At 39.9% G+C, this 24,439-nt stretch overlaps 1 protein-coding gene across 4 annotated transcripts in view; it reads left to right on the forward strand.

Moving 5' to 3' along the window:
• The window catches only part of crybg1a (crystallin beta-gamma domain containing 1a), a 43,032-nt gene that overhangs the window by 5,621 nt on the left and 12,972 nt on the right, over positions 1–24,439 (forward strand). Inside the window, exons 2-6 of one of the 4 annotated variants that reach the window (XM_069536141.1) lie at positions 11,293–11,434; positions 15,224–15,437; positions 15,525–16,626; positions 18,160–19,220; positions 19,878–23,938. In XM_069536141.1, the coding sequence (XP_069392242.1) occupies positions 11,293–11,434; positions 15,224–15,437; positions 15,525–16,626; positions 18,160–19,220; positions 19,878–23,938 (6,580 nt within the window). Of the gene's footprint in view, positions 1–11,292; positions 11,435–12,653; positions 12,799–13,383; positions 13,626–15,223; positions 16,627–18,159; positions 19,221–19,877; positions 23,939–24,439 lie in introns of those variants that run through there. The other 3 variants (XM_069536140.1, XM_069536142.1, XM_069536143.1) reach the window with 3 other exon arrangements.

A 24,439-nucleotide genomic window follows, 5' to 3' on the forward strand; every position in this document is an offset into this window, starting at 1 on the left:
GTCACTTTTGGTTTCTTAATCAAAGTCGTCATTTAAACAATTCGGAGACTCAGAGCCAGCTCTTTGGTCATAACTCATCTTATATGATACTGCAGTGGGACAATGACGGTGGAGATAAAATTCACTAGATGCTTCCGATCATATCTACTTATCACAGAAACATTCAAGGCAGAAGTGACAGACAGCACGAACTGTTGAACACTGAGAGACAACAGGCCAAATGTCCAGACAGGTGTTGTCGGCTGTGGAGGCTCAGACTGTCTATTATAGTGAAAGTGTTTGTGTGCATGGTGTGGAATGAGAAAGTGTTGACTGGCTGACATGAGCGGTGGCTAAGTGCCGAATACACACAGCTGCTCATTCATATGCAAACATATATGAAGCTGGTGTTTGTTGGATCAGACACTACATCAGAGCCAGTTTCAGACAATTACAATTACATTATACAAATAAAGGGATATATCTCTGTATTAATTTAATTTATATATTTAAAGATAAATAGAGGGTTAACAGTTGTCCCTGCTGTAAATATATATTGGAATTGGAATTATCTGCAATCATCTGAACGAGTTTAATACAATATGGAACTTTAAGTGACATTAATGGCCAAACACATCTATTTAGACTACTAACAAATGATTGTAATGTTCTTGTTCTGCTCCTAGTACTGGAGAAAATAGCAAACTAGCTTGTCGGTTGATTGCCACATGAAAGGTATATTTTATCTCATCCGATAGACATTGGACTATGTACCCTGGAGAGAAGTCAAAGTTCAGAAGTAGTAACACTTAGTTGTTGATGTCATGCAACAAGTGTGTAAAAGCAGAGATTTGAGCTGTGGACACCTTTAGTGAAATTCAAACTAAGCACAGTTTTTAACAGCCTAGTTCATACGAATGCTTGCAGCCTGGAGCTCACGCTTCACTAAGTTACTATTACTGATTATTGTATCGGTATTGTATTAATAAGCAGCACATTTTATTTGACTAATTTGTTCTGTAATCATCTATTTTGTAATGCTTTGTCATTGATTTGACGCAAAGAACTTACACCATTACTGTACTTAGAATGTAACTGACTAAGAATCTTTGTAAATATCAACCATGTATGTAAGACTATCCACCTGATATCATTTTTAACTGGAGAAGAAACTCAATCAGGTTTTACGAGAGCCCATTACACTTAACTGTGTGACATTAAGATATATAACATGGTGACCTGATATAAATATTACAAAGCTCTCTAATATGATACTTGGAATGTATTGTGCCCTATTGCCAACAGACTTTGAGATTAATAACTGAACTACACCTAACAACCCATAATGCATTTTCTACCGACACATGTAGCTCAAACAAGCACCACAAGTGAGAAACATGGTTCATGACAGAGAAGGTGGCGGGGAGGAGGAGCTTGGCAGGACTACCTTTGTTTTCTAAGTGAATTGTTAAGAACTGGTTATTATGAGGAAGTACAAAATATATGACAAAATCTATGATGAAAAAAAAATCAAGTTTTTGGCAAGACAGTGGTTTAATGTAGTGGTAGTGTAGCCACTACAGAGGATTTCTGGAGTTTGGTGCACGTCTGAAAGCAGCTGAAGAGTGATTATAAGCATTGTCACTGCAAATGCAAAAATCATTATCTGTCATGCATCTGTGATGTTCATGTAATGCTGTTCAGTTTTAGGGTGTTGTGTAAAACATTATCTGTTGTGTTATATAACTACTTGTACAACCACTAAATGACTTGCCAAATGTGCAGAGGCTGTAGTCTTTGTTTTGGATTAGTAAAGCATATGCTCCAGAGGAATGTTTCTCTTCCTGCTACCACCCAGCATTGTGACAGACAGGTGCAGTAAAAGATCCCTTGGCCTCACGTGCTGTGCTCTTCCTACATGATTATAGATGAAAGGTCTGTCTTCAGCTAAATGAGGAGGTGATGTACAGAAATTCAAAACACACACACAGCCCCTGTCATTAGCCCATTTGCTAAGGTAAGAAGACCTGGGATTTGCACTGGTTTTCCTGAAGTCTTACTCATAGTATTTTTTGTCGTACCAGTGGTGTTGCTATGCTGCAGGAAAAACATCCGTTGGTTGGTCAATCAAACACTTTCAGTCCAGAGTGAAATGTCTTATAGGTCAAATAAACAATCGCAACAAAAGGTTGACATTTATGGTTTGGATTGAAATGTATTCTTGACCCCGATTAGATTAATTGACGTACTATAAAACTGCATTAGATATTCTTAGTCCCCAGAGGGTGAACCCAAAATAATTGTAGTGGCTCTAAATCTGGCGACATTAGCACCACTGGATAAGCACCACTTATCCAGTTGAATATCTCGCCATCTTGAGGGATTAATCCAAAAATGCAATACAGACATTCAGACAGACTTTTTGTGTCATTCATATCAGCTGGCTGGTGCAGACTCAAACACTTCTCTGAAAAACAACTTGTCACAGTGAACGATGCATTTCATTCATAGAAAGCACCTACAACGCAGAGTAAACAGTCAAAGTTCGTCAGAGGGCTAAAATGCTCACAGTTTGAGTGACAGTCATACACACTGAGGCTAAATACTTGTCTTCAGAGCAGCCATTTTGCTTCATTCGTAGCAAACACACAAGGGGGGCAGGGGTCCATAGTTAAAGACGAGAAGACTCTGAAGTTTCCATACATCAAAAGATAATTATCAGAGGGGCAATTTCCCTTTTCTCTGTAAGTAAAGCTCTCTTCCTTGTCTTCCTTGTAGTTTTGTCAGTGCAATTGCTCTTGGCTTGTACATGTAAAACCCACAGCTGAAAACAGCTCTACAAATTACAGCCCTCTCCTTCTGGTTATAGTCTGTGGTGTAAAGTCATTTTGGAAATCAGTGATCCAGTTGTGGTTTGGTTTGGTGAATCAAAACTTTTTTTTTTATTTCTAGCTGCACAAATTGAAAACCATTTTTTTCACTCACAGTAAGTTGAAAGTGTTTTCCGTGTTAGAGGAGTATTGTCTTGATCAGTGGCAGTTTATTGTTGTAGCAGGTGATGGTGACAGATAAAGTAATCACCACACCTCTATGTGTTGTTTCAGTTCGCATCCACAATTAAACAAAGTAGACGTAAAAGCTCTCTTTTGCCAAACAACATTTTTCTGCTCCTGTGTGAGTGTGAAAATGAAAACAGTCAAAATCGAAGGAGAGTTGTGAGGTGGTGATGTGATGAAATCATGAGATGCTGCCCAGAAATGAGAAAAAAAGTGTATCAATGTGTTCTTTACTCCAGAACGTTCCTGAGAACCATCACGTTGTCTTCGTTGGGCATCTCTGGATTTGTCACAGACAGGAAATAGCTTCTGAAAGCTATTGTTATTGTTGTTTACGGTCCAACCATTTTCTCTGATCACAAACCACAAACAGTGATTTTTTATTTGTTGATGTTTTAGCTCCAGATGAAACTTTGGCCAATCTCTATTAACAGCTATCTTTACTTGAATGCGGATCAATCAAAATGTTGATACCCAATGCATTTCGGTGTTTCGCCTGTTTTGCTCTCTACACTAATGCACATATATCTGTGCCCATGCTTTTTTTTTTATATATATATATCAGCTGCAAATGGAACAGCTAGTTGGATCAGCCTTCGTTTGAGCCTTCTAGTTCAGTCTTGGTTTAGCATGTGGCCTGATACTAGTGCAGTGACTAGATTAATCAGGGTGATTTGTTGCCTCGATCAGTAGATTGACAAAAGAAATTCCTAGTTTGCAGTTAGGGATGAAGTGGCCTTGTGTTTCTTTAAAAGCTGAGTTGTTAAATGTTGGCACGCGAATCCACAGTTATGACTGTTAATCCTTGTGTGTGTGCACCTGGTGTTATTGAGTTGTGTGCACTCACAGTGGGACCTGTGATCTGATGACTGTGTGTGAGCCTCTAGTTTTGTTTAACTCGTAATTTGAAGTCATTCAGTTTATTCTCAGTGTCGATGGTTGTTTGCCATAGAGGTAAGGGTAGAGTCTTTCATCGTTACTACAGTCATGAGGAAAGTTGCAGAAGCAGCTTTATGCTTCATTGGTATATTTCAGAAGCTAGTAGGTCATACTGTAAACATAAGCAGGCATTCATGCAGTTGTGCACAACTGTGACAGTAACACACCTCCAGGACTGGAAAATGAGTCATATCAGTTCAGTTGGGATTAGGCAAACTCTGTCAACTGACTCAGGTTTTTAGTTCTTATTAAGCAATATTCATCACCAATACTGCAACACAGTGAGCACAGGGGCCACTCAGAAAACACTCAGTTTCTACTACCACAGTTCCTTCAACTTCTTTTTGTCTTGCCACTTGTTAGTACATAAATAAAACAGAGAAGCTTGGTGTCAGCATGCAACATTATTGTTTTGAAAATCCAAGTTAGAATTTGACTGTAACTAATTTATGGAAGCCCATCAATTGCTAGAGATGAAATAAAGTACTATATTATTTCAATGCCAGATTTTTGTTGTTAGTATTTTATCTTTTAATGAAGATTCAAGATTCAAACACAAAACTAGATATTGAATGCAAAGATAACAGCCAAGCTTAAGAATACAGATTAGTTTACTCATAAAATAAAAATGAGATATATATGCAAGTATTGTGTGTAAAAAGAAGCAGCACTGGAATCCTAATGTTACAGCAGAAATAGTGGGGTAACATTTGTTTTACTTATTAAGAAAATGAATAAGTCTAAAGAATATTGTACTTATTTCTAATAACATATGCTATCTAACATAATTTGAACTTGATGCAACTATATGTCAGTTCCTGTTTCTCCTTTCAAAGTCAACATGTGAGCTTTATGAGCTGCCTTTGTAACTCCTCATCCACATGTTCTTGTAGTAACGTCACAGCTGGCTCTGATCCTGAAGGGGACTTACTATGACAGTGATATACTGTGAGCATTTTATTACCACTACACTGTGATTTCTGCAGGTGGGAGCACATATGCACTTGGCTCTGTTCTGCAAGTCATCATGCACGTTTTTCAAACGATGCATCATGTCCTCACTGAAAGTATTTCCAAACTTTTGTTGGCTTGGTTTTCATCGCTCTGGTTATTGGTCCAAGTGGAAATGTGGGGACTGCAGCCTACTGGTTATTATGGACCCGCCCAGCATCTGGCAAACACTGGGCCCTGCAAGAGTTGCTCAGGCACTCCCAGTCACTATTACTGTGCACGGCTGTTTTTGAATCACAGTGCGAAGCCAATTCAGAGCCTATTTATATCTTGTCATTAGCACTTCAGCTCATCTAAGTGTTTTGTTTTATAGGTGCATTATTTGTTGCATGTCAGGCTTGTTTCAGTTGCTTTGTTGTATGAACTTGAAACTGTAAAGAACCATCCAGTGTGACACATTTTTTTCAGCTGGCTCCAAGTTTCTTATTGGGCAATATTGCCCTAGAGCAAGCACTTGCAAATATAGGAACAAGATATCTTCCATCAACAGACTCCACTGACTCATTATACCCCTCATATAACCAACCGAGGGTGAGTCAGTGTTTGAAACCTTTCCATCCCTTGTTTGAGTTTTTCAGTAGCTTTATGCAGAGCTGCAGGTTTGCCAAGCTAACTGAAATCTGTTTGTTTTATTTGCCTCATTGTTGCTGAGGTGAAATATGAGTGAATCTTGATAACCCTGTTCCTGGCATCAGCATGTTATGTCAATGTGGTGCTAATCTCTGGTTGAGAGCCATCCGTAGATTAGGTTTGGTGGATGTTTCAGCATGCATATGCTTGTATGTCATCATACATAATAGTTAATATGGTTCACATAGATATGTGTGTAACACATAGATTGGAGATTTTCTCTGGCTAAATGCAGCTCAGTGAAAAAGGCAAGTGAGGTTACGTTTGGATTTGCTGTCAAGGAAATAAAAAGTCCTTCAAACTATAGACAAACAACCCTCATAAACATTTTGAATTTATATAGGTCATCCTATGTTAACTCAAGATTCGTAGCTCATATATGATTTACTTGAAAAAATATTAATGTTAAAAAAAACATTCATTAATTCATTGGACCCTGCAAAATCCCAAAGCTCTACTCCAAATAGTTTTAAAGTAACAAACTGGGACTGTATACTTACTTACTTCCATTGTACAAAAATGAAGCCAAATGTCCAGAATACAGAGGCTGCCATCTTGAGCCGTTATGTTATTTGGTGTTAGATCTGCTAACATGGAGGAGATGGGGCTTATATCCTATACTGCAGCCAAGGGGCAATCAAAATGTTATGCATCATGAAGCCAAATTTCATTATTTCTGGTGATTTGTATTTCTCACCGATGACTATTTTTTCTCTGAATTGGGTTGAAATATCCACTGAAGCTTCAAGAAACTCTAAGGATGACATGCACGATGTTTTCATGCAAATAATTGTTGAATGTTTGACCTTAATCAAAAAATGTTTTTAACGGAATGAAGAATCTTTTCTAGATAGTCCACTAGCTTTCACAAATATCAGTATCCTATTATTATACTTCAATGAAATATAGAAGTTATATGGTTGATAAAAAATATTGTTGCTGTATGTGGCTTTGAAGCTGTCAAACTCACCTTTTAAGATATTTTGGCTGTATATATATATATATATGTTCTATTTCTTTTCCTTGAATCATTCCAGTGGGAAAATGCTAATATTCATTGCAGTTGTCTTGTGGTTTTGTTTCAGTTTTGCCGTTTTTGCACAATGTTGATTTCAAGGTTTTATATCTCTGTGTGATTTCTTTTGAGACTGTTTCTCATTTGATTCAGGAATTTTGCAGGTTGTAGCTTGTAATAGCTTGCTTTGCAGCATACTAGATGATGTCATGTGTGTGTGGGATTATATGTAAGGAATCCTTTGACAGTTATGGAAAGAAGGAGAAATTGAGAGAAGGGATGGCATATGGCAAATGTCCCTGGTCGGATTTTAACTTTCAACTTTGTAATCAGTCTGGATTCTTCAATTCAATACTGTTTAACATGTTTGTTATTCTCTGAAGAGTTTAAAACCACAACCTTCACTCAAAGGCAAAATCAGTCCTAATAGAAACTACAAGAGTGCTCTGAGAGTGCATACCTCAGCTAAGGCTAATGCTCTATCTCGCCATGTCAAAGCAGTTTCCCCATTATTTATCTAGACTGGTGCCCAGCCATATTCTAATTTGTCCTGCCACAGTTTTATCATGTTTTAACACTTCTCATAATAAACATTAGAGCTCTATAACTTGGTGTTTTGTTCAGTTGCTGCATTTTATATCTGTGTGCAGTACTATTTAGTCGGCTCTTGCTATCACCTATAAAGTTTTTACCATCCACGCAAACAGTCAAACCTCATAGTTTGAAGTTGTGCACGTACTCGATAGTGGAATGCAATATAGTTCTGTCTCACATGAGTCAATGTACCTGTCGCTTGGAATCTGCGCATGAGAGCTCAAGTGCATGTGTACCCTCATTACCACCATAGATTTAATAAATTCTGTGGGAAAAGCTACATCGAAAGTGCAACAAAATTCCTAAATCCATCCATTTATTTGAATCCTCACCAATCCAAACTTTTATGGGTTCTTTCCTGACCCATACAGCATCTGCTCAACAAGTTTTATGGTTATCCATCCAGCAGTTCCTGCTTAATCCTGCTAATTTACAGACACAGTTAAAACATAATCTCCATGGTGGAGGAGATTATAATGTCATATTATTTTGCCATATTGCCCAGCGCTATAAAAGTCAAGATTAAAATCGCTAACTTCAGCTGCTTTACATTATTTTACAGCTAAGTCCCTAAGACTTGCAGCACTGAGATACATTACTGAGAGGGAAAGTTTTGAGAATGTAGACTTGCAACATTGTTAGACTGAAACAACCTTTATCTATCATTCCTGGGCTGAAATTGGTTGTTAACTAGCTGCCTGTGTATGGGGTTAGATAACAGGCCAGCCACAGTGAGCAAATCGACTGTCCTACACTTTGCTATTGTGCCTTGAAGACCTGACAGCAAATATTCGTCATTAAGGTCTCATAAATGGTGTGCTCTCAACAGCAGAGCTTTTGTCTTTGTGCAACAAACAGAATCTTCAGACAAGTCAGAGCTGGTTTGTTCCTGCACGGTGACATTGTGGGGGAGACGGATTTCACTCAATGTGATTCTGCAACTTTTCTTAAACAAGGTCAGGGTTTTTTCCTTTGTTCCTTTTTGACACAGATGCATAGGTTGCATTTTCCTCTTACAATTAACTTTCTTAGAAGATGGCTAAGCTGTAACCCTATGTGCTTCCAGACATTCAAACTCTTGAAATTCAGCCTAAGGGCTCTGTTGGGGTCAAAAGTTGCAGAAGGCATTGGTCACTTTTTCCCCTCTCACTCAGCTTCCACTGAATTCAAAGCTACCCAACCCTAAAACCCAGCACTGACTCACATCGTGAAGTGTTTGTATTCATTTCTTTTCTTTTGTATTGACATTTACTTCAAGGTTTACTTAAAATTGAAATGCTTAGAAGGCAAAGTGCAGCGCGATCATGGACAAACCCAGTGTGAAAGAAAAGCATTGGCAGGTTCACTCTCCACATACACGTTTGAGCATGAACGAACTCAGATTCAATTTTTATCCCTATATTTCCATGTTTGATTGATTGAAGACAACACGTCCTTGCTCGCTTCTTGAGGGTAATATATGGAAATGACATCCTCCCTGTTCCTCCTTAGTCAAGTCAAGTTCATTTATGTTGCACATTTCAATAAATTGCTTATATATACAATATGCATACTCACATGCACTACCATTATTAGAAAAAATATAATTGTCATTGTAGCTCCCTATATCTCGGATATTTTTTTTAAGTACCATTACTTATAACATGGATACACCTCACCATTTATCTTAAACACGCACTTCTGTCTGTCCTTCACCTGTGACGCTCTCTGACTGTAACCTCTAACTCACTTAATTTTGCTCATGACTATTAATTTGGTTAATACTTTACCCAAGGCACACAACAACGAACAGTCAGGTTTCCACTAGGTTCTGGGCTGTATCACTGTGCTGCATGTCCTCCTGTCTCCTTATTCCCCCGCTGACCTGTGGTCAGTTTACGCGTTAACAATAAAAACCAACACTAACCAGAAGTTATTGGTACACGTTCAGGAAAGTTTATTTCATGTGTGTTTGATTCGCTCAACAGTTTATGAGACATGTATTTAAACACATTGGAAAAAATGACGTCAGGGCTACAGTGAACGGAATGATCAGGATTCATGATCCCACACCATCCACTAAGAGACGAGCAGACACACACACACACACACACACACACACACACACACACACACACACACATTGTTCCGGCAGATTATAAAGGAATGCAGTGTTTTAACTCCAGGAGAAGTGACGCCCCGTTTATCCAGGAACATAGACATGAATTCAGCAGGTTGTTATAAAGATCAGTTCTATGTGTGAGTGATTAGAAAAGAGCAGAGGAGCAGAGAGAGTGGGTGAGGTGAGGGGTGTTCAGCTGCAACATGCAACTTCAACACAAGATATCACTAAATTCTACACACTGAACCTTTAAAACATACCAAACTGTTCATAATGTGTCATTATTCTATTTTATCTTATATGATTTAGTTTACTTGCATATTTGTAGCTTCTTGTTGTGTGACTATTGCATTGTATTGTTTCATTTTTTAATGTATTTTAATCATGGTTTTGTTGTACAGTTGAATGGTATGAATAATGCTCATATATTATTCACAGATGAACATGAGCTTACACAGCTAGCTCTGGCTCATTGACAGTATTTTGTCTGTTGATTAATGAGCACTGTCCCGATCAAATATATAAACAAATGAAATCAATTAAAAAGAGTTTAATAGGACAAATAGCACAAGAGAAACATTGCTTTGTCTGTGTTAGTTCACATGCAGATTTGTTTTTGATACGTACAGCATTCTGCACAGTCAGATGATCGACCTGTTTTACCAAGCATTATGTTAAGGTGCTCAAGGTTCATGTTAGGTGAGGTGTGGTGGATTCATCCTACAGGTCAGCCTGCACGAAGAATGTGAACATGATGGATGCGCTCTGTGTGTCTTAATGCTGCAGTGATATGTGTGTGCAAAGATTAGAAGCAGATAATAACTCCTGGATCTAATCCAGTGTTTACTACTGGACATTAATTACTGACACTTCTGTATTTGTATCACCCAGCCACTGCTAGGAGACGGCTGGATGTTCATCTCTATGTTAGTCACAATATGTTTCTCTGTCTGCACACCAGCTATATAACTGAAGTAGTTTTACTTTCTAACAAAGACTTATAGCCTAATTCATGCCAACTTGAAAATTAATACAACTCTGGCCCCTTGTGGGTAAACACAGTACTGCACAGGCCTGTGTCCTGGTCTGGTTATGTAAGATTACAGACACACATGCAAAGAATATACTTTCATAATTCACCTATGTCTTCACATCCTGGTGTAGGTTAAAGTTCTGTTCTACCACAGCTGCAGAGTGAAATGCTGACATCTTGAGGAAAACATCACAGACCTTGTTTTGTGTACTGTATTGACAGCAGCACCTCAAGTCACATGACATGACACTACCTCTTAGCCGCAGCACAGCCGTGCATCTATGGTTCAGACAGTTTGGAATGCCATCTGTCATTGTACAGCACTACTCGCTGTGCAGGAGGTGATTGTTCGGGTCCAGACTGGGTGTGATACGTCTGTTGATGCTTTGAAGCAACGTACTATGTTTGGCAGCAGGAGAAAAAAACGCCACTCCTCCCACCTCCTCATGCCACACATGTGTTCTAGAATCCTCGGCTGCCCTCTAATTGGTCGGTGTGCATGGCTCGGCGTTCTCTCTCAGGTGTCATATAGTGTGTGTGTTTTTCCAACTCCACGCAACAATTATGCTGAAGAACAATCAGAGGTGTCAACACTGCAGAGCTCTAACTTGTCTCTGCAAAAGCTGAGTAAGGGTTGGGTCTGAGGTTTTATTTTTATGTTTAGACTTGAGACGGCTCATTATAAACCAGCACAAGAACTTATGCTGTAGCTATCATGTGCTCGTATTATTTGACTTTATTGTCATATCTTATATGTTTAATCAGGAACTGTAAATAGAAATCCAAAAAGTTTTAGTGACAGCTTGTCTGATGAATACATAATAAAAACATGAGCGTTATACATTAAGAAGAGGAACAATAACTGATGACATAACATCCTCTCTTTCCCTCTCCCCACTTCTCCCCCTCTGTGTTTCCTGCCTCCCTCTTCCAGGAGCTTCGACCAGATGAGCGTTTCCACAGAGTGCAGTTTCCGCTCTGAGGCGGACTGGGACCCTCAGTGTGAGTCCACCTCCATGATCAGCTTTGACATGACTCAGCCAAACAGCCAGATTTCACCCTCCAGATTCTTCAAGGTTGGTTTTACACACATATTTTCTCCTGATTTATCATAGTTGAAATGAAAAGTGAAGATGTTACAGAGAAGTACTTGAATTTTTTTCTTGTATTTGTTTCCAGAGGCAAAACTTGTACTTTTTACTCCACTGTGTTTATCCAATAGCCCTTGTTGCTATAGTAACTTTTCTGTTGCAAGATTTAGCATCAGAACATTTGAAAAATGTGATGCACTGATCAAGATTTGACATGACAGAGAATACTTTAAGATATATTTACCTCAATAATATCATATATCATTTTTACTTGGTACTTTTATAGTTTGATTAACAAATGGAAGAAGACACTCTGTATTATTATCCAATCATAAATACCATGAATTACTCAATTTAATAAATCCAGAAAGTCTTTTGTTGCATATCTGTAGAAAAATGAAGAAATTCTTTTACCTGATGTCAGCATTGTTGATTCTCATGTAGTCTGCTGACCGAGAGTGTAAGAGCATTATCCACCTTTTATAGGATACACAAGCAACGACTCAACAAATGCAAAAAGCATGTCACAGGTAAAACAATGTGTGGCAGCGTTTATATTTTAATTACTTACCCAAGTATAAAGCTCAGATAATCATTTTTCACTTTTCTTAAGCGGTCAAACTTGCTCACCTCGATATTTATTTTACTTACATTACGTTTACAATAGGGCCTAAGTGTCCTTGGGCAAGATACTGAACCGCAAATGTCCCCTTCTCATAGAGAAAGCACATAGATGCACTGTATGAATGAATGTGTGAATGTAAAACTGGACTGTAAAGCACTTTGAGTGGTCATCAGGACTAGAAAGGCATTGTATAAATTACAGGGCATTTACCATGTGCTTTTAAAAAAGAGTTTCAAACCACGACCTTCACTCAAGAGCAAAAAATCTTTTAACTTAATAAAAAGATGGAACATTTATTGTGATAATTACTGATATTGACTGATGGTATCAACTCATTATATAAGATTTAAAAAAGTCACTGTAAACTCATTTTGTGCACATTGTGTAGCGCAGCCTTTCAGACCCCAGTGCCCTGCAGTGTTAGTCATTATCACAACATCATTGTTGCCCTGTGTTTTTACCTGCTGCTGATATCAGAGAATGCAGAGCAGAGCTTTGGATGACAGATAAGGAAGTGAGCGTGCTCACAGATTCAGTGCGTTATCTCCACCTACCTGACATTTGTCATTGCTATGAGTAAATACAACTCGGTGGAGAGCTGTTCTACTGTGGTAGCCTTGCAGTGAGGGCCGACAAGTGGCTATTCAAGACACAGGATATTGTATTTATTTAAAGTCCTCTTCCCTTCAGCTCGGTGGATTTGTGAATGAGTCAAAACAGCCAGGTACAGTGTCACAGCTTTGACTACATGATACTAGATCCAAGCGAGGACTATCGGTTTGGTTTTGGTGTATTTCACTCTGTTTAGACATGAACTGGAAAACCCGGCTACAGACCTGCACCTGCTGTTTGCTCAGTGAAATTACGTGAATGTTTGACAACACTGGAGAGTATAGGGACTGTTTTGTATAACAGATACATTTCAGCCCAGAAAGCACCCTGGGGCTACTCAGGTTTAACCCGTGCAACTGTTGATTCGTCTTCAAATGTATTTACTTACTCTTACAGCACAAAACCTTTGAGCCGTGTCACTGTACTCCTCGTATCTAAATGAAACAAGTTGAATTCTTCTAAGAGCCACAGTAGATAACAGACGTCCTATTGATTTTCCCAGTCGCTGAATGTAGAAGGGTGGGGTTGTCTCCAGCACTCCTCTCCACACCCTTTCAGTTTTACTGGATTGAGTGAATTTCTTTGGGCTTGTTTGCCATGTGATCCTCGTTTCACAATTTTTTTTTCTCTCTCCGCTCTGTTGCTTTGATGCAAATGACCATGCCCTCAAGTCAGGCACTTTGTTCAGAGCTGGGACACTCTGGAGAAACTCCCCAGGAGGGAGGACTGATCATTTCAGTCTTTTTTCATGCAATTCACATCAACAATTAGCTTTTATATTTAACTTTACAAGCACATTTGTGACGTCCTAGTTTAAGGATCATTCTAAGGATCATTATATGTCTTCTATAACTTCTTCTGCGATTTTTACACTTTAACCATTAATCAGACACTAGCTCCTCAGGAATTCAACAAGCTAGACTCCAGGAAGTCCACATGGTATGTAACTGATGTTTGTTTAAATGTGGTTTCTAATAGTTTTTTTTCATAGTGTGATTCGTCCTTCTTGTCTTAACATGTGCTCTTGTTACTGTTGTTCTACTGTGCCAGGTTTTTTAAGGTGTGTTATGGCGGCACAATATTTTTTCCTGCGTGTCAGGGCTTCTTTGCTGTGATGTAAATCCTGTTTCATATATTTCACCGAAACAATGAGACTTGGTTTATATTTGACAGCAGCTGTCTTTTAACACTGTACCCTACTTGTTCCACCTAATTTGTTTTTGTGCAGTTAGTAGCGTTGGTGAGTGACCCTTGAGCTAAACAATAAAAGGTTTTTAATCTATGTAATTGGTGCATGTTGTTATTGGCACGTGGGTTCTGGATGTCACCAGACTCTTGAGACTCGTAAGTATTAGAAAATAGAATCTTAAAGAAAAGTAGTTTATGATGATACTTTTTTAATATATGCTGAACCTTTTTAATGTCAACTTGAAAAAACAGTAACCTGACAACTTTTATGCACTTTTGGTGATTCCCACTGTCACTTTCATTTCTTGCATACTTCATCTGTTACATAGGTTTAGGCACAATTCAGAAACCATTTTTTGTCATATACAGCCACATGTCAGGTACCCGACCAGATGATATTGAAATTCGAGTCAGGTTAGTTAACTTTGGCTTGGCTATCTACTTCTATTTAGTTTTTGCACTGCACATGCTTGTAATCCGGGAAAACATCAGGCTCGGGTCAGGTTCAGACAAAAAACTTCCATGTCTCTTACCTCCTAATATTCCAACCTCCTTCAGCTTTACTTTCATCCATGCATGTGTTCGGACTCTTCAACCAACATACACATCTTCACATCTGCATTCATCCGTTGCTCTCTGCCCCTTTATTGTCTCAGTTCTGTTGACAGGACATTATTATCCAGGGAAAAGGTTTTGTGTACAATCCTTATTTACCCAATAAAAGCTGAGGGAGAAAAAAGAAAAAAACAAAGAACAAACAGATAGATCAAACAGAAACTACGCAGCATACACACCAAATGTAATTTTAAAACCATAACACAGACATTAGCGGCTGCAATAACCCACTCATCATCGGAAAGCTACTTGCAATATAGGTTGATGAGACATTAACATTTTTAGGACATGGCTAGTTTCATGCCTCCCCTAACTTTAGTAAATTTTACCATTGGTCTGTTGACTGCACAATTTGCAGTCTCAGCATGAACACATACATACTTTTTTCCTCTTTTTCTAAAAAGAGAATATGTATCGCTCTAATTGAATATGAAGGCACAGGTATGTGAATTCACTCTGGATTCAAGATTGTGTAAATCGCCTCTGTCCTGGATATTTCTTACAAATATTGTAGTCCATATTTTATGTGCAGTTTCTGGGAAATGTGTGGTGAATTAAATTAGGTCTTTTTGTCTCATAAGCTCTTTGGTTTTCTATCAGCTCGAGAGTGTATTTGGAGTTTTCATTAAAATGTTTCCCTTAATATTCAAACCAGAGAAAAACTGATGGGCTTGCTTCTCTCTCCCCACCTCAACATTTGTCTTTCTGTCTGTTTCTTGTCTGTACTCTTTCAGAATTCGGAGGAGAAGCGAGGAGTTTTCGATCGCCTCAGCAACTTCTTCAACTCGAAGAGAAAGAAGAGCAGTAGCAGGCTGCATTCAGATGGATCCAATGATGCACGCTCCCCATCATCCCCATTGTCTCCACGTTCAACGCAGTCTGAGGAGGAGGAGGATGGGCAAAAGACTCCAACCCCTTCTCGAAAAGCCAGCGAGCTGACCCTTTATGGTGAGGGTAAGATGGGAGCAGAGCGGGGCGATGCCCGCAGCAAATGTTCCAGTCCAAGCGCCTCAAGCACAGTCTCTCTGTTGACAGATGCAGATCTCCCATTCGCTGACAGTAACAGCGGTGGTCGCAGCAGTGTGAGGGAGACTTCTGTGTGCAGGATCAGCACAGCCAGCGGTGAAAGGAATTCTGGAAATGTGACTCCTGCCACTCGGGAACTTGCTGCTACCACCCATCCACGTGCTGATTCAGGCCCAGAAATAGGGTTTGCTGAGTCAGTGGTGGAGGAAGTAAACAAGAAGCTGCAGGTTAATTTAGAAGAACGAGTCCTGACAGAGGCTTCCAGCCAGGACAGTACAGTTAGACCGGCCACACGGATGCCATTTAAAACCACACTTTCCAAAACAGCTGAGGGTCCAAAGTCACCTAACTTAACCTCTATAAGCTTAGCATCAAAGAAAAGCTCTGTGAAAGTTGGAGAGAGGGGACACAGCACTGCCATAACAGGAATACGATTAGGCTCTCAGTCTTCCCCCTCACAGGAAGACGGAAAATCTGGAGACAAAGGGAAGGAAAAGTCCAGAGACAAGAGGAAGGGTCAGATATTTTCTGGGGAAACTACACCTATGACATGGGGCCCCTCATGTGAGAGCAGGGAAATTGCCAGAAGGGATTCTCCTGTCCTACTCCACAAAGCCATCTGGGTTGAAACACACCTGGGAGAAGAGGAGGAAGTGGAGAGGGAGGGGGAGAATGAGAGGGATGTAATGACAGAAAGAGAGGAGGGCTTCAGAGCAGACTCACCCCCTGTCTTGGCCATACCTGTCACGGTAATACCTGAGGACGACTCCATCACTCAGGACGCTGCAGACAGTCCCTCAGAGACGTTGCCGCCCAGTGGCAGCCTGCCAGAACCTGCCATTTCCTCAGAAGGGGAGTTCCAAACAAGCTCACCGCAGCCAGAGGAGCCTGACGCCGGTACAGACTCAAAGAAAAGTTCCCTCCAGGAGAGGCGCAGGTCGAGAGAGGTTCGCATCACACGCAAAACTGTGAATCTGCCTTCGAAGAACAAGGTTTCTGTTGAGAAGGTGAACATTAGCCAAGAGCCGGGTTTGGAGGAGAACAAACCGACGGGAGAGGAGTGCATCAGAGATTCAGCTTCAAAGGACTTAGATACAACAGAAGTCAAACTGTGAGTTTCTTTTATATCTTTCTGCCGTTATTGTGTAAAAGCCTCTTTGATCCTGGGAGAAACGGGAAGCAGGGGAGGTAAAGACAGCTGAGCTGATGTGCAACCTGAGCTCTGAGTTCCCATGCTCCATTGTACCAGAGGAGAAAAAAACAAGCTTAACCAGCGCTTAGGCACTGAAATATTTATACACAGCCCATCTAATCATACAAAGACAGCGATTCTATAATGTACTGCTTAAAAATACTTCAAAAGTAATTCCTTACGAAACAAATGCAGTAGAGAAGATCATCTTTGCTGTGTTTACCTTTGGTGTATATTCACTACCTGAATGAGTTGGTCATTACAGAACTTGACAGGCAACTGGTGAGTTCAGCCTGCACCCATTTGTTTGACTTCAAGATTACACATTGCAGTTAGATGAAAGCATGGCAAATACACAGATACACTCCTGAAAGGAATAAATAATGAGTAATGGGGTGACCATGGTACTGCCTCGTAAAACTTTGAGTTACTGTGTATTCCAGAATAAAGATGACCATGCATGCCTGGTACATTCCTGAATACTGGGACTAATTTATGGTTTCAGAGCTACCGCAGGGTTGTAAAGTTTAAACTTCAGCACGGCTAAAGTTTAACTGTTTCTCTCTGACAAGTTCCTTTTCTGCCTCTGAAATAAAATAACCAGTCTCAAGTTTAAAAAAACAGATGTATACAGAAGCATGTGCATCTGAAACTTGATAAACACCAGGTGCTGGGCAGAGGTGACAAAAATTAGATAAGGGAAAATGTCTGCAAACCAGTTGATGCTCCCAAAGTTATTTATTTTACCTCCCAGGTAGGTAACAGGCCACAAACATTACCTACCTGGGAGGTAAAATAAATATAACACATTTGTTTTTCCATTTTGTCCAGTCCTAATTCAAACAATCACATTGTTCTTATCAAGTTTGTCATTTAACTCTGCTAGAAAGCAAATTAGCCACTTACATCAAAGTAGCAACATTAAACCATAAATCTAATGCATTTTGAAAAATGTTATAAATATATATATATAAAAGTAATGTACTTCAAGTATCAAAAGTAACTGCACTGTGCTTACTGTGCATACCATATGTTTCATGTGTTTTTTTCGGTATGTAATTGAGTATGTAGTATTAAAATGGAAATACTCAAGTACAGTACCTTAAAGTTCTACTCAAGTACATGCTTCCTTTTAAAAGACTGTTTGTATGTTTTAAAGACTGGCTAAGATCTTTTTAGAGAGATGCACACTCAAATATGTTTTTTGAGCTCTAAATGATATGATTGTTATTCGATAAAATACATTAATGCTGCTTTTAATATCACAATTATCACCAAATTTTCTGCTAGACAACCTAGATCTCTTTGCTTTTGCAAGCAAATTGGTATGTTGTGTGTGGGTGGGTGGTTTTGGGAGGTTTCTTGAATTTCGTGGGAGAGGCACTTGAGACAAAACTTGTGTGAAGTTGCACATTAATATATCTATTAAATTGTCTCCCTCTCCCCCGACAGAGTGCCAAGTCTCCAAAACAACGACCATGCAGAGATCCATGAAGCCGACCATGAGCCATTCACGACAACAGATGAGACGGCGCTCGCTGACACAAACACTCCTGAACTTCTAGGTGAAGAAAAAGCAGACTCTGCGTCCAACATTGATGACACCTCTGCTCCCTCAGACATGTACAAAGCAAAGTCACAAGTATCAGGGTCTGGGATAAGAGGCAAAGAGACAAATCAGGCTACACCCTCCAAACGAGGGCCTAAAGCAGCGACAGAAAGTCGACATACCACAGCAAGTGGAGCAAAGACCCCATCCTCTGTAGCTGGAAGCAAGGCCAAAAATGTCACAACAAAGGCCAAAGGCTCCACAGAGGGAACCAAAGTGGGAACGACCGGTGATATTCCACTACCAAGAGAACACAGCACTGAGAAAACAGCTTCTATGTTACCAACATTGAAAGACCAAAGCACTAATGGTTCCTCAAGCACAGAGACCTCAAAGTCTAAAATCCCGAAAAGGTCAACATCAGATGCTGATGTGAAATCACCAGTGACACTAGATAAAACCTCAGTGGCTGATGCCTCAGCAGTCACATCCAAACTACAAAAGCAAACTAGAACCAAAGAATCTTCAAAATCTTCTATCAGTCCAACCAAAGCCGGCAGGAAACCTAGTTTTGAGGAAGCTAAGGGAGGAAAATCTGACACGAGAGACATTTCTCCAACAAAAAACACACTCAAGACAGGAACTAAGATTATTAAAGAGAAGTTAGAGGATGACATTAATCTGGTAAATGGTGTGGAGAGCGAATACAGCGAGAGAAGTGTTAAAACACCTGAAAGGGAAAGCCTGGATGTTAAAAATCAGCCGCAGAACCATCTGGAAAATAATGCCTCCTTGTCATCAAAGAGCCGGTTACCAATTTCATCTCCAGCAAGAAAGAATAATGATGATGTAACACAAACCGCCACCACCGGCCACAAAAATAATTCATCTGGTCAGAAAGTACCTGATGGAGAGAGAGCTGGAAGTGACACACCTTCACCTCTACCTGAAAGTCCCACAAAAGGTAAAACTGCAAAATCACATCGTCACATAATTAAATCATTTTAGCTCTGCTGTTGAAAGTGAAAAAAATTCAGCTTTGTAGAAACACTTCAAATCGAGGATTAAACATTGTTCAGGGAAAAAAAAGAAGATTCAAACTGTTTCTCTTAAAAAGTGGAAATTAGAGGAAAATAATCGCCTGGCTCTGTCCACAGTGTAGACATTTTACAATACTATTCACCCCTTATTGATTGACAATATAAAATACTGCACATTGCACACATCACAAAAGTAAATCTGCAGACAATGAAATAAATAAAGATGTGACAGTAAAAATAAAAATGAAACTACGGAAGATGGAATAAGAGAAAAATATACATATAAAGAAAAATCTGTGATTACTTTTACATAGAATGTTTGAACAGCTCTATGCTACTAACCCTGTATGAAAGTGATGGTTGCTATCATTGTTGTATGCTAACCCTTTTAAAAAACAAATACATCCAGAGAAGGAATGCTATAGAACTTTCTTATTTTTTAGTTTGATAACTGAGCTGGTTATCAGTTTCTGAACTCTGTAAAAACTGTGCCCAGCCAAATTGTTGAACTGTTCCTTGACAGCATTTTTGCATGTTTTTGTCTGTTGCATTAAAACGGTGTGTGTATGTGTTTCAAACAGGAGGCACGTCATCAACAAGACCATCCAAACACCTTTCTAAAGGAAACATAAGCCATGAAGAGGAAGGCACGACCACCTCACATGCCTCCCCACCGCCCACATCAAGGCTTTCCAAACACAGCGAAAACATCAAACAACAACAAAAGAGTCTCGTGAAGGATTCGGCTGATCCCCTCATATCTGGGAGCAAACTTCCTACACTGGGTCTGAAAGGCTCAAACAAAATAAAAGTTGGCAAAACTCAAGATTCCCAAGAGAAAGGATCTGACAGTGTCTTAGCAGAGAAGGACGGTAACAGTGATGACAGATTTAAATTTGAATGTGTGTCTACAGAAGAAGAAGAACAGGGGAAATCCTCAGACACGCAGTCGAGTACCTTTGCGTTTGGAAAGGAAGTAAAAGAGACAAGCAAATTCGAGAGTGTTGCAATCAAAGAGATTTCCGAAATCCAGCCAGTACAAAAGAATGATGCGATTATCACAGAAAATGCTCAGGTAGACTTTAAACAAGAAACAGAGTTAGTATCTACGTTATTGTCTAGCAGTGAGGCCGTTAAAGTAACTCCAGCTCCTTTACCAGTCACTGATGTAAACAACACTGAGGCAGAAGTAAAAATTGAGAATTCAGCTGAAAATGCACCTCACATACAAAGTGATAACACCACACAGGAACAGCAAACACAGCGATTACTAGAAAGTTCCCAAGGAGAAGTAGACATATTAGAGACAACCCAGATAATAAGTAACGTAACACCAGATTTAATTCAGGATAAAGAGCCACAGCCTGCAGTGGTGGCTCAGGACACAAAACCAGTTCATGAACATGTAACTGATACCTCAGCTGAACCTGTTGTGGGTGACAGCAAACACTGTGACATAATGACCCACTCTGATGTGGACGATGTGGACGCTCATAATGTTTCCCTTAAAGCGGTAACTGATCCCACAAATAGTCTTCCTGCTAAATCGGCCATGCAAGATGCTGAGCCAAAGGACGATGTTGTTGATGCTAAAATGAAAAATACAGAGCAGCAAAAGGAAAACAAGTTATTTAAAGATCAAACCACAAATGTGATTCCTGAAATTGACAGACAACGATCCACAGCAGACCGAGAGTCCGCGAAAAATGTTGAGGTGGAGGAGAAAAGTAAAGAGGAGCTTGGCAAGAAAACACCCAAGGCTTCGGACATTCAAACAGAGGCTGTGACTGTTTGTGAGTTACCCAAGAATGTTGAAAATATGCTGGACAAAGAGCCTCTTTTACTGGCAGGAAAGTTTGAAAGACAGACGAAAGAATCTAAACTGAATGACGCAGCAGTGGAAAGCACTGTCTCACAGAGCAGTCGCAAAGAGGAGCTCAAGGGCAGTGCCATCAGGGACGAAGCTGAGAAAGATTTTACAAAACCAGAGAAGCCGTATGATCTATCATCCGAGCAGAAATGTTCACAGCCCGACTCAAAGGAGGGACACCAAGTAATTACAGATGCCCTGGAAGAGAAGAGGACAGAGGCAGAGCAAGGAGGAGGTTTAATTAATGAAGCTACACCAATTGTGGTCGTTACAAATCATGAACGTGAGATCTTAAAGACCGAAAATGCAGAGAGTGGCAGCGAGGAAACCCAGCGAGCAGAGAAGGAGATGATGGCATCAACAGTGAAAACTGAACAGGAGCATAAAGTACTTGTAACCAAAGAGGACAACAACACAAATGAGGAGGACAAACATGCAAATGATGTAAAGGAAAGCCAAACTCCAGAAATGAAAGGTGTAAGCACTGAAATGCAGGATGGTGCAGATGATAAAAAAGAGAAGAGTTTAAATGGGACTGTTGAATCTGAAGTAAAGGTGGTAGCTGCTAGAGACCAAGATAAAGATGCTAATAGATCAGCAGAACAGAAACCGGAGGCAAAAAAAGTTCCAGAGAAGACAACAACAAAAAGCCATAGTTTGGATGCAACCCAAGAACTGTTAACAGTGAGCACTAAAGATCAGATTGATAAAAACTCTGATGAAAAGACTGAAACAAAGACTTCATCAGTAAAGACTTTGGTGAATGAGACTGCAGTTGTGACTGCTAGCATTGATGTTTGCGTCCAACAAGACCAGAAGTCCATAGTCGTTGGAGACATTAAGGATGTCAGTAAACAAGACAAAAACAAATCAACAGAATCCAAAGTTCCAACGGTAGATCAGGAGTCAGAGGGAACTAAGGACCAAGCAGAGAAAAGGAAAACAACAGAACCCAAAGTTCCACCCTCTAACCAAAGCAACCAACAGGAACCAGAAATGGTAAGAACAGAGAAACGATCAGAAACTCAAATTAAGGAACAGGAGGTAGAAAGCAAAAAAACTCAGCTTGCTGAGGAAGCACAAGAAAAGACTGAAACAAAGGATCCCTCAACAAAGAGTTTGGTGAAAGAGGTTGTGAATATGAATGTTGACTCTGAAGTTAGAAACCAAGAAGACCAGAAGCCCTCAGTTGTTCCAGATGAACATGCAGAGATTAAGAAACCAGAGAAAAAAATGGATCAGTCCACAGACTCCAAGGTTCTACATGGAAGTCAAGAACAGGAACCAAAGACTGTGACCAAAGTATCAACAGAGTCAACATCAAATGTTTCAACAGTCGTTAGTAAGAGTGACAAGATACAGGAACAGAAAAGCCTTATTAAAGAACGTCTTCAAGATGAAAATGAAGTGACAAAGAAAGTGGATCAGCCGATAAACACAGCAAAGACAGAAGTCAAGCAAAAGGCAGAACCCATTTTTGTAAAAGATGCAGCTAGCAAAACAGTTTATGGAGAAGAAAAGGATAAGTCCGTTATTGTCTCAGATAAAATACTCATAAGTACTGATGCTCAGAAGAATGATGAAGGAATTAAAGAAAAGAAACACGAATTCCAGACTTTAAGAGAGGAGAACAAACTGAACCTCGCTGATCCACAAAAACCAACAAAGCTGACGCTCAACAGTAGTTCGTCAAAAACTCCATCTCAAAGTCATCAGCTAAAGAATGAATCTCCATCAAGCTGGTTGGATGTGGAACATCATCAAAAACAGAAGAAGGAACACAAAAAAAGACTAAATGCATCCGCCAGTGAAGATGAATCAACTGAGCATGATGACGTTGATGAGTTTATCAGCAGCATTAAGAAAGGTGGAATTCCTTTCTCACTACCTCCAAAGAGGCACATCCGTAAAAAGTCCCCATCGCCACCTTTTGCCATGCCGGCCATTAAGGAGGATAATTTTGAGAGAACATTCAATCCTGAGGAATTCCAGTTTGGCTTAAGGAAAAATGGCAAAATTTCCAGGGATCCTTCACCAGCTATGATAATAAAACAATATGCAGCCAACAGGAAAGGACGTTCCCTGGAAAAACGTGGACAAGAAAATGCCCTGTCCTCACCCGGAGAAAAAAATAATTCACTGGATGAGGTGGTAGAAAAAGATGGAGTCAAAGAGGTGTCCAAAGCAGAAGCAAGAAAAGAAGAATTGCAAAGCATCGGAGAGGAGCCTGGGAAGCTAACGTCAAGGCTTGAAAGGATGTCGATCCTCTCAAGCCTAATGAGCTCCTCCAGGAAAACCAAAGAGGAAACACCCTTTGCCTCAAATGGCTCATTTTCATCCAAGCAGGAACAAGACCTGGCCGCTCCTGGAAGGCACGGTGTTGATTCACCTCTCTCTCGTGTCAGAGCAGATAAGGAGGGTGTGAAGAGTGGAGATCAAGGCTCACTTGTGGGTGGTGGTGGTAATGGTACAATTAATGAGTCAGCGCTAAGCCCCTCCTCTCCTCCTCTGCCCACGTTCTCGGAGATAAAGCTGCCCGATCATTTAGATAAATACCTCAAGATGAACAAACGAGAACCTGAGGCCTCCCAGGGCTCCACGCAAACTACTAAAACAACACCGAGTCCTGAGGGGGGTGCTGTTATGGACCAGGCCTTGATATCAGGAGCTCCTAATGTGAATGTGGGCCTGAGGGGCCCCGCTGCACTGCCTTCAACCACCAACTACAGCCAGCAGACTTCACAAAATATACTTCCAAGGACTAAGGCTAAGGCAAGTATTTGAATATTTGAAATGGAATGGGTTTTAACTTGCTAGGCTTTTTAAACAAAGCATTTCCTGGTTTATTTCCATGGTGATATGTGGCCTAGTTTCATATCCTGTTCTTTTTGTTTTGTCATGAAGTTGCAACTAAGTCATGAATCATTTGCAAGTGAGGACACGAGAAAAGGCACATGTCCTCAATCTGGAATTCTGCTTTGGAAAACTTTGCTAAGATCTGCTCATCTAAAGATCCACTGTCACATCATGATCAGATATTTGCATTCAAATGCAAATGGAGTGCAACTATGCAAAAACACATTTGTTTGTTTTAGATGATCACAATGTACACTACAATACACAAAAGTGTATTTCTCTTTCGCTTTGGCTTCTTCCAATCAAAATGTATATGTTACCTTGTTCTTGTACTCCAGGGGTAGTTCTGTAGATGATATTCATGTGGAAGGATGTACAGTAGCTCAACAGATAAAAAAATTATCCCTGATTTGATTA

The sequence above is a fragment of the Paralichthys olivaceus genome, chromosome 12, assembly GCF_024713975.1.
Source record: "Paralichthys olivaceus isolate ysfri-2021 chromosome 12, ASM2471397v2, whole genome shotgun sequence".
Lineage (NCBI taxonomy): Eukaryota > Metazoa > Chordata > Actinopteri > Pleuronectiformes > Paralichthyidae > Paralichthys > Paralichthys olivaceus.